This window comes from Dipodomys ordii, unplaced genomic scaffold (assembly GCF_000151885.1).
Source record: "Dipodomys ordii isolate 6190 unplaced genomic scaffold, Dord_2.0 Scaffold65, whole genome shotgun sequence".
In the NCBI taxonomy this organism is placed as follows: domain Eukaryota; kingdom Metazoa; phylum Chordata; class Mammalia; order Rodentia; family Heteromyidae; genus Dipodomys; species Dipodomys ordii.
Genome location: NW_012267281.1, coordinates 9,452,552 through 9,463,895, shown reverse-complemented (window position 1 = coordinate 9,463,895; position 11,344 = coordinate 9,452,552). Strand labels below are relative to the sequence as shown.

Below are 11,344 nucleotides of genomic sequence, written 5' to 3'. Positions count from 1 at the left end.
TATATATATATATATGTGTGTGTGTGTGTGTGTGTATATATATATATATGTACACACATATGCTCCTAATTGTTTTATATGTCATGTGCTTTGATTCTAAAATACACAATTTTGTATTTCTGACAGTGAGTACATCTCACAATATGGACGTGTACATTAGTGAATTTGTTTCTTGCAAGGAGTGACTACTAAAAGAATTACCAATGAAAATACAAGTAGGACATGTAATTATAAATTCTACTTTCCATTTTTAAATTTAGTAAACTGCAAACTACTGATACTGAATAACCTTGCGCTTACTGTCACTGACTTCTTGACAGTTTTCATGTATCTCCCTCTGAAAGAGTTACATACCAGATGTATTAGTTCTTTGGCAAGCTGGACAACTGACATTTCAAAATTGGTTCCAATGTTATAAACTTCGCCTGGCTTTCCCTTTCTGAGGACAGTGAGAAGTGCTTCTACTACGTCGGTGGCATAGAGGAAATTTCTTCTTTGAAGCCCTGAGCCATGGATGCAGCTAAAGAACAAAGCAGAATTGGAAAGTGTGAAACATTAAGCTCTCCCAGAGTAGGATAAAACAAGACTGGTACAGCTCTGAGAACTAGTTACCACAAGGAGCTTAGCAATCTTACTGAAACCACAAATTCTCATAGTTTTTGTATACTGTATCTCTGCAAACTTTCTCGGTCTACTCAATAATTGGCAAATGTGAACCACAATGAATACTTCTCAACTTCATTCTGTAAATCCATCTTGAAGAACTAGCCACAGTTCTACGAATTAATCCTTTGAGACTAGGAAAATTATATAAAGATTGATGCTAAACTTAAACGTTGTAACTCAAAATTCAATGACAGGTCATTAAGAGTTGAAATTATCTTATTAAATTAAAATGATGAACTATGGATTATAATTACCTAAAAAATATCACATTACATGAAAAGATTTTTAAATTTTGTGGGACATTCAAGTCCATGGCCTCCAGCTCCAAAGCTCTATGACTTTTATGAAATGCTATTACCCAATACTTTCAACAGACCAGAAAACACAGCAGTGAAAAAGCAAGTGATAACATACCATTTCCTGTTGTGTTGTAATAAAGATATAAATTTTGGAATAACCTGAAATAAAAAAATATTGGAATAACCTTTCCAACATTGGAAATCACTCACTAATATGAATCTAAATTCAGAAGATTAGAGATAAATTCTAGTTCTTTTTAGTCATGAATCCATGAAAGAGCTCATAGTATTTGATTAGCAAAAGAACTCTCAGGTAGTTTATTGTATAAAAAGTGGATTATCTACAGATAAAATTACATAAATGAAGGAGAAATCAGAGGAAGTCTTCATAGGATGCTCACTGTCCTCTCTTTGCTGATTCCTCACATAAGGTAAGAATATTATCTTACTTCTCACTTTATATATGACTTGTACTTTATAGAGTCAAGTGCCCTTGGACTTACAGATAATTTTATGTTAAAGGGAAAATAAGAAATTACTATATTTATTTTATACTTGCTAAATCCTTAGCAATGTAAATATAAAGCAATGTAAATATGATGAGGGTCTCCTGTTTGGACAAATACGTGAAAGCAATCACCTGTGAAGTAAGAAAACTAAGCCTCCAAATATAAGCAGAGCAGTCACAGTTATCTAGAACCGGACTTGTGGCAAAGGACCAACTGCATAGGCACTTTCAGTCACTTAACTACTTTTCCTATCTCCTGCTTGTTTGGCTTTCTGAGGCCATTCAGCCATATAACAATAAAGATGAGTTGTGGTACAGTTAACCATCTGACAGCAAGACAAATTTATGTACTAGCTTCCCACATCACTGCCTAAGGAGCTCTGAACTTTCTGTCCATTGAGATATATAGATCTGACTGCAGTCTTAACTGCAGCATAGCAGCAGTGGTGGGACTCCTCTCTGGCATTTCAGTCCCCCAAAGAAAAAGCATCTGCTAGTACATCATCTCACTGGATCCTTCCAATGCTTTTCTAAGCATTTTCATTATTCCACTATTCAAAGATGCTCAAAGGGCCTACAATCGTGCCAGCTACTGTCAAACTGATATTTAACCTCAAGCCTTTAAACACTAAGTCTGATGAGACTTGCATATAGCCTATGAAGAACCTATAATTACAACATAATTATTTAGACAAGTAATTTAAAAGGGATTATTTTAAATATTAAGAGATTACAATCACTAAAACCCACTATGGATTCAGAAGTAAAATTTACCTTTTCTGGATATTGATGTGGTCCATAAACATTACTGATTCTTGTAATGACAACTGGAAACTTAAAAGAGTGAAATTCAACATTAATGTAATGAAAAAATCCAACAATGATTATTTTGAAGATCTGCAGAGGTTTAAACAATAGGTACTGTCACCTAAATAATTCTGCACATTTTTAAGGAGAGGGTTTTTTTGTTTGAAGTTCTCAAGGTTTTTGTTTTTTTAATTTGTTTTTCAAATAGGATCTTGTGCTAACTTTTCTCAGACTAGTATTCAACCTGATTTGTCTGGATTTTTATTATCCTTCCAAATGCTTGGATGATAGTCATGGGCCATCACATTCAGCTCTTGTGTTTTTAGGAACCTTACATTAGAAAAGGTCTCTTCAAGGGGAAAGGGACTGTGAATACAAGCTAAGCCTGGGATGCCCAATGGGACCCTGTCTGGAAAGATAGCAAGAGAGCTAAAAGTGACAGTGAGGTAGGGGAGGGCAGTAGAGAGTGACAAAGGAAAGTAAAGGAAGGAAGGAAAGGAAAGAAAGAGGAAGGAGAGTAGGAGGGCAGAGGAAGCCGGGAGGGAAGCAGGGAAAAGACAGAAGAAGATGGAGTTCAGATAAAGGCTCCCCCAAAAAAGGCTCCTCTTTACTGGAGCAAGGAAAGGCAAGTTTGTAAATAAGCTTGATAGAGTACCGAGGACCTTCTAATTGCTCATTTCAGAGGCTCCCTCTAGTTCTCTAAGTCTGCATAGGGGCTAGCCCTCAAGTTGGCCCTGTCTCTGTCATATCAATGCTTATATATAAAAGAACTACTTCAAATGGAAGAGGACCAATGCCACTAGGACAAAAATGGTGAGAGAACCTTGTAGATGCTCTTGGCCTGCCTTTCTGACCCAGATCCTAATAGCTAATGATGATCAGTGGGAAGCCAAACGTGGGGGTTTCATTGGGCCAGGCTCCCACATGGACACTCAGAGCCACCGGGGCAAGTCTACCTCCCATTCACGAGGAGTCAAGAATGCTGAATGATGCAGACAGAAGCACACGGCAGGAAAGGAAATCTGTCCACCCTCTGTCTTCCTCCACTCATAGGAATCCAACAGGGCTTTTCACTATAGCTGTAACATTCTACCTAGTACTGAAATGGGAAAAATATATATTCAAAATATTGCTTTAATGATAAACTGAGTCATAAGAGGTAGGTCCTATGTTGTCCACATAGTATAAGAAATCAGTATTTTAAATTCCTTAATATGTAAATTTTCTCAAGCTATGTCTTCTATTCCAAAAATAAAAGTACTTGCAATTTTAGCACATAAGTCCAAAGTAAGTGGTTAGTGAATTTCAGAAATCAGTTCTTACCTTGTGTTGTTCCCAATATGACTGTACAAAACATTCAGCAGCCGCCTTAGATGATGCGTAAGGATTTGTAGGCTGCTTGGGTGAAGACTCATCAAATTCCTAATTTTTAAAAGAAGAGACAATGAATAACATTTTGGAGTGTCCCCAAGCACATAAGTAGAGCACAGAAACAATCCAGTATGGGTTTAGTCTACTTGCTCAGTAGGTGGAATATATATTTTCTTCTATTCAAGTTTCTAACCCCCCCTGACCCTGCTTAGCTTTCAAGGTTAAAGGAGATCCCTTGCTACAGGGTGATATGGCTTGTAGACTGTTTTCCCTAAGCTTACCTGATCAACACTGCCTCCGTATACTTCATCTGTGCTGATGTAAATAAATTTCTCAACTCTGGCTTCATGAGCAGCACTTACCAAAACATGAGTGCCATAGACATTAACATATGTAAACTCAAAAGCTCGGACAAATGAAAGATCTAAAATAAATAAATAGATAAATGAGAAAACAGCTAGAACAATTCAAGGGACTCAGGTACAAAGCAAATACCAAATATACTAGAAATATTATTCATATCTTTCCCCAATATCATTTAATATAAAGCCATCTGCTACAGCCCTATTAGAAAAATAAGGTGTATGTATGAGTACAATGGTACATAGGTGGCTATTATTTAAAGTTCCTCAAATGTTTATGAATTCAACTATCCATCAAGAGTAAAAATACATAAGAAAGCTGCAGTACATTCTTAAATTGAGATAGTACCCAACACTGAAAAATGAACAAATTCTATCTACACCTATCTGGATGAGTCTAAGATTTTTTTTTAAGACCAAAGTAAATCTACATACTAGTTCATATGTGTTTATTTTTTTTAATTCAAAAAATAGTCCAGACTAAACTATAATGTTTAGAGGAAAAGATGTAGGCAGCCACACTATAACAAAATGCAAAGGGAATGATACCAATCAGTAGGTACTTGGTACAGACTACCAAGGACTCAGCAACTTTCAATTTCCTGCTTTGCTTCAGTGATGGCTACTCAGGTATACACACTATCACTTTTTTTATTTAACTACATTTCTGAATTCTTCAGAATATACGTGATCTTCCACAATATTAAGAAAATTATCAAAAATATTGCAAATGCACAAAAAATAGAACAGATAATTTAAAAAAACAGTTTAAGACCCATTTCCTCATGCTTCTCCCTCCCTAGTTTAAATCTGGTTTAACTCCAAGTTGTAAGATATATCTATCAAAAATTATATTTCAACCTGCATTCATAAAAATAATTTTAAAATGCCAAGTAGACCAGTGACCAGAATCTAGTTTACAGCACATCTTCTTTCAAAGGTATGCATTAAGTTACCCATTCATTCAGTGCCATTACCGGACTTTAGACTTCTGCCTCAAAGAGATTAATCTGCCAATCATGACTACAACATAAAACAGTGCTTACCTACGTGTGTTTGTGCAGCAAAGTGTAGAACTATATCTATCTGCTCTGTTTCAAAGAGCAGCTTTACAAAGGGCAAATCACATATGTCGCCCTATATGGAAAAGACAAACAAACATGAAAAAGTTTCCTGGTACATTCTCATTCACAATAGCCATTCTTATTTCATATCCCCCTTTTCCTACTTCCTATTTCAATACAGAATATCTTGAAAATTCAGCGAAGTAGACAGGCAGATATAGTAAATGTGGTGTTTATCCAGTACCTCAGAATATATGAAAGTTAATCCAAAAATTGTTGCAAATAAATGTAAAATTATATTGAGCAACAACTACTAGTTTTATCACAATTGTGTGTATGTGTGTGTATATGTGAGTACACACACACATGCATGTTTGCTGATACTGGGGTTTGAACTTAGGGCCTCTCAATCTTGCTCTGATTTTCCACTCATGGCTAGTGTCCTACCACTTGAGTCATGCCTCCACTTGCAGCTATTTGCTGGTTAATTGGAGATAAGAGCCTCTTGTATTTGTCTTCTTGTTTTGGCTTTGAACCAAGATCTTTAGACCTCAGTTTAACTAGGACTACAAGCATAAACCACGAGGCTGAGCAAGTTATAGCACATTTTTTTTTTTTTGGGTCCGGTCATGAGGCCTGAACTCTGGGCTTGGGCACTGTCCCTCAGCTCTTCAGCTCAAGGCTAGTGCTCTACCACTTGAGCCACAGTGCCACTTCCGGCTGTTTTCTTTTTGCTTATGTGGTGCTGAGGAATCGAACCCAGGGCCTCGAGCATGCAAGGCAAGCGCTCTACCACTGAGCTACCTTCCCAGCCCTATAGCACATTTTTATAAGACTGCTACATCAGTAAGGAACCCAAGTACTGTGGCAGTACTAGGGTTTGAACTTAGGGTCTGGGTACTGTTCTTTAGTATTTTGTTCAAGGCTGGTGCTCTACCACGTGAGGCAGAGCTCTATTTCCAACTTTTTGATGGTTAATTTGAGATAAGAATTGCATTGACTTTCCTGCCCAAGCTAGACTCAAACCATAATCCTCAGATATCAGTCTCTTGAGTAGCTAGGATTACAGATATGAGCTATCAGCACCCAGCTAGGAAAATTTTTAACATTAAAACACAAAAACCTTTGAAAGAACGTTACTGAAATATATTTAAACTAAGTCTAATAACATGCATATTTTATCTCAAGTAAGTAAAATTATGGTACATTTAATGTTTATATGGACAACGTGTTTTTCTTAAAATACACATTCTCAACAAATCTTCAGTAACTGAGGAAAACACTTTAACATTAAATTTTAATATATTAAGTTTTACAGTTATATAAAGAGTTTATAGAATTATATTCTTGGGGGAAAAATCATACATCATAACATAGTTTCAAGGGACAGTATTGCTTCCCTCTCTGCAAGTGAAGGGCCCAGCTCTGTGGTTTACCCTTTGGACTTACCTAAGAGAAATTGGTAAGAGTCAGCTGTCCAAGGGCAATGGCCTTCCTAAGGAAGACTGTCCTGCCAGCTTCCCTGATGGTTGATGTTTCAGAGTGACACTGTACTTCATATCATTTGTTGGGGAAGGCATTATTAAAAGAGGCCAGTGAGGACCCAAAGTCACAAACCAGGCAAATTCTGCTAGTATGCATGAATTTGCTAATGTATCAACAAAAAACAACAAATCATAGCTTCATCTTTAATGTCAAACCAAAAGTAAAATTCTCTACAGCATGTGCTACTTTTAGCAATGACTTCCTGAACCTTGAAAAGGACTTCAGTAAGTAAGTATACCTTATAATTTATAAACATTATTTCTTCATGACTAAAAGGACACAGTACAATAGTTATAAAATTTTGCACACCTGTATAAATTTGTAGTTTTGTTTGCTAGAAATGGCTTCAAGATTCTTCAGACTTGCACAATAATCCAGCTAAAAGTAAGAGAATGGGGAAAGGGGAACACAAAAAAGCCATAACATTAGATTTTCCTATAAAATAGAATTTATTTTATTTAAGACTACAGATGATGAAGGCTGGAAAATCAATGTGTGTTTGTTGTATTTTTATACATTTTAAAGTTGACATCTTAAAAGTTTAAGGAAGTAATTTTTCTTAGCTTTTCAAAATATCAAACAAATAACTCTCCAAACTAACCTTTTACTAAAACTCTACTTAAAAATGCTCCTGCCAAAATATGCCTGCAGCTATTGGGAGCTAGGAAAGTTACCACTAATAAAATTAAAGTAACCATTTGTATAATCTTTTACATCCAAAAACATAGTGACTACTAATCTTAGCTATCACGTTCTTCAGGGAGACTCCAATTATTGCTAATTCTCAAAAACAAATTAATTGTATTACATTTTTAAAAAAACACATAATATTCCAGAAAGTTATAAAAATAGTAAAAACAAAACCTTTCAGACCAAAAAGAATACAGAACAATATCAAATTATACTAGCTCCCAGTATAACACCAGTAACTACAAGGTTACATTAAATGTTGAATTTAGAAAGGGTGGACCTGTTTTTGTTTGTTGCATGATTGATATATTTTTTTAAAGGCTGCACTTGGGTTTGGCATGGTGGCACATGCCTGTAATCCTAAATATTTGGGAAGCAGAGATAGGGGTATCAATATTTGAGGACAGCACTAGGCAGAAGCACAAGATCATATTTGAAAAATAAACTAAAAGGATTGGGAGATGTGCCTAAAGTGGTAGAGCACTTATCTAGCAAGCACAAGGCTCTGAGTTTGATCTCTAGTTCAAACAAGCAAATAAACAAAACAAACAAGAAAACAAGGGGGGAGGACACAAAACCTTGGTCTGCTGGCAATGGTGACATATGTCTTTAATCTCAGAACTCATTAAGTAGAAGCAGTAGGATCTGAAGTTTCAGGCCAGCCTGAGCTACACAGTGAGACACTGCTTCAAAATAGCAAGGACTACGGAAATATAGCTCTGTGTTAAAACATTTGTCTACCACAGACAAGGCCAAGGCTTTAATTCTTTTATTTTTATTGTTACTACTACTACTACTACTATTATTGTTATTATTGTTATTTTGCCAGTCCTGGGGCTTGAACTCAGGGCCTGGCCACTGTCCTTGAGCTTCTTTATCTCAAGGCTAGCTCTCTACCACTTGAGCCACAGCACCACTTCCAGCTTTTTCTGTTTGTGTGGTACTGAGGAATCAAACCCAGGGCTTCATCAATGTTAGGCAAGCACTCTACCACTAAGTCACATTCCCAGCCTGGGTTTGATTCAGACAGAAAGGAAAGAAAGAAAGGAAGAGAGAGAGGGGGAGGAGGGGGGAGGGAGGGAGGGAGGGAGAGGGAAGAAGGGAAGGAGGGAGGGAAGTAGGAAGGAAGGAAGGAAGGAAGGAAGGAAGGAAGGAAGGAAGGAAGGAAAAAGAACTCAACTTTGTGGACTAATACATGCTAGTTTAGAAAGATCTTACGTGAGTTTTACTACATCATGAGCACATACTATAAAGATCCATAAGTAGCTAGCATAACTAAATAAATAACAGGATCCTGAAAATATAATTCAATTGAAACGTAACTTCAATGCATGGTTCATTTTTATAAAACTCACCTTGTCTAGATTTATGATCATATAATTTGGATAATCTTCTACTAAGGAGACAATCACATGTGATGCACTGTAAGAAAAAAGTAGATTGTGGGAGTAGAAAACTTTTACCTCTCTATATTCTTGAGTGCTTTCCTAAGCTGGTGAGTATCAGAAGATAAATTTAACTTTTCCAAAATAACAGAAATAAGGTAACCACTCCCCCCCAAAAAAACTCAACATTTTTTACCCAACTTTCAATAGTATCTATAAACTAACTCTTATACTCGCTTTAAACCATTTGGGAGAAAGAATGGGGTATACTGGGTATAAAGAAATAGTTGCTTGACCCTATGTTGCTATCAACCTAGTCATCCTATCAATGCATGAGTGTGCTAGTCAAAACAACTGCACTGAAATTACACCATGCCTTTCAGGAACTGCAGATACAATTGTATAAAATGTTAATTAGGTTGAATAGTCATTTGTCTAGGTTTAGAGTAACTTCTGCAATGGCTATCTCTTGGTATGACAGTTTGGCAATGCAAATCAGAATCCTCAGGAAAGATTTCCAAGCTAATGATCCAAACTATCCTGAGTTGGCTATCCGCAGAGGCTGCTAGGCTTCAGAACACTTGGAAATGCAACCAAAGGCTCAATGAAGTCAACTACTAGATTGTCAAACATTTAAGCATTGGGCTTCCAGGAGAAGGGTAAACCCTGACCAGATAAATTATGAATTCTGAGCCTGTACCTGGAAGACCTTTGACAAACAGTCCACCTAGATCAGCATTCTCACACAAGTAACACACTTTAATGTCCTTTTTTAAAAATCCTCTTATTTGATGGAACTAGCCTGTCTGATACTCTTCCACAAATGACTGTCAGATTAGAAGCAATGAGCTAATGGATTAGTGGGGAAAAAACAGGAATCCCACATCCCTTCCTCTTCTAGACACTGAGTTCCTTGAGAGTAGGAAAGTGTCCTGCTTGTTATGCAAGCATTTATCTATTCAATAATTACTGAAGATCTTCATAAAATGGGCCAGGCATTCTTTCAGGTACTTAGTGAACCAAAGTGTCTGCCCTCCTGGAGTTTACATTCTACAATGGAGATGCAGGCAATGACCACACAAATACAAAAGAGCAATATACAAATATGTGTAATATCAGGAAGAAGTTGAGCCTGTTAACAGAGAGCTAGGCTGTGTGTGTGTGTGTGTGTGTGTGTGTGTTCTATATATAATGTATTCAGTCAGATAAGGACACTGCAGAGGTAGGTGGATGTGAGTAAAAAGCTGAATTCAGCAATGCAAAAAGATGATAAAGGACAGGCCTACAAAGCGCTCAAGAAGGGGGTGGCCACTAGCCAGGTGTGTTCCAAGAACTTAAGAGGGTAAAAGGTAGCAGGCACAGAAAAGAAGAGCAATCAGGTTGGAAACAGCAGTTAGACACTTGCATCTTCTAGGTGCAGGAGAGTCTGGAGTTAAGTCTGGGAGGAGACCCCACCGTGCATTCGCATGAGTTACACAAACGTTGACCAGTCTGAGAAGCAGAACAACCTTGAGGGAACAGAATGCCACCGGGATGCTACAGTCTTATTGCAGACAAAAGGCAGCGCGGGTGGAGAAGGCTGGTGAGCCCTGGTCGCCTGAAGGATGTGCTCTGGAAACGGACAGGATTGGCTGCTCGCACGTGGGTCCGAGCAGGAGGCAGCGAGCATCTTGGGGGGGGGGGTCACTGGGTTTTTACATAAGCTGAATGATGCATGTCCTAGGAGATGGCTGTGGGGTGCGGGAGGTATCCACCCATCAAGGCCTGGACGCAGTGCTGGCCCGAGGCTCCTTTTAGGGGTGGGGATTTCCGTCACACGCGCGCACCCCAAGAAGTGACCAGGGGTGACGGGGCACCTGGCGCCAGGCGGGGGCGGGGACAGCACCCCCAACACCCTGGCTTTGGAAAGGACTCGTCTTAAAGAAGTTGCAAACGGATCGCGTCTGGCGGGGCAAGGGGTGGGGGGAAGTGGGGGCGCGCGAGCACCCTCCCCAAGTCAGACAACCCCCTCCCCCGAGGCAGGCAACAGCGCTGGGGGCAAGTTCGGCCTTCCTGAGGAGAATCTGCTTGGCCAGCGGCGTCGGTACCTACATGAAGCCAGCACCGCCGGTCACCAGGACCCGCTTCGCAAAGCTGTCAGGGCCCCCGGGTTCCGCCCCGACCGCCATCGACGTAGCCCAGCTCGGCAGCGCTCGGTGCCGTAAAGCGCGCGAGGCCTGAGGACCGCAGTGAAGCCCCCACCACGACGTTTTGCGACTCGCCTCCCTTCCCTGACACGTTACAGGGAACTTGGCCGCCACTTCCGGAAGGTGGGGCCTTCGCCAATTTTCCACGCCCACTTTGGGGGCGGGGCTGATGGAGTCTTCCTGCGCAGGCGCAAGTCCTTTTGGCCTAAGACTGGTTTGCCCGGAGCAATTGAGATTGCCCAAGGCATTGGGCATTTTATAAGCTGATGTCTCTGACGTGGGTTAAGCTGTACTTAGATTCACAGAAGTACAACACTAAGAGTGAGTGACTTCTTTCTTGTACTTCATCCATCTCTAGCGGTTATGCACCGTGGAACCTTTGTGGGGTTTTCTTCTTTCAGGGTGGAAATGAGAAGTCACTATTGCAAAATTAACTCTTACTGTTGTTGTTCATACTATTA

General features: G+C 39.1%; 1 protein-coding gene across 1 annotated transcript in view; it reads right to left on the bottom strand.

Annotated features, from left to right (window-relative positions):
* The window catches only part of Tgds (TDP-glucose 4,6-dehydratase), a 40,853-nt gene extending 29,956 nt beyond the window's left edge, over positions 1 to 10,897 (bottom strand). The window contains exons 1-9 of the mRNA XM_013022970.1: positions 10,789 to 10,897; positions 8,668 to 8,734; positions 6,932 to 7,000; positions 5,060 to 5,150; positions 3,933 to 4,075; positions 3,604 to 3,702; positions 2,248 to 2,307; positions 1,081 to 1,124; positions 355 to 520 (exon numbers count right to left, since the gene is read on the bottom strand). Coding sequence (XP_012878424.1) covers positions 355 to 520; positions 1,081 to 1,124; positions 2,248 to 2,307; positions 3,604 to 3,702; positions 3,933 to 4,075; positions 5,060 to 5,150; positions 6,932 to 7,000; positions 8,668 to 8,734; positions 10,789 to 10,865 — 816 coding nt within the window. The 5' untranslated portion in view covers positions 10,866 to 10,897. The remainder of the gene's footprint in view (positions 1 to 354; positions 521 to 1,080; positions 1,125 to 2,247; positions 2,308 to 3,603; positions 3,703 to 3,932; positions 4,076 to 5,059; positions 5,151 to 6,931; positions 7,001 to 8,667; positions 8,735 to 10,788) is intronic.
* Positions 10,898 to 11,344: the final 447 nt, after the last annotated feature.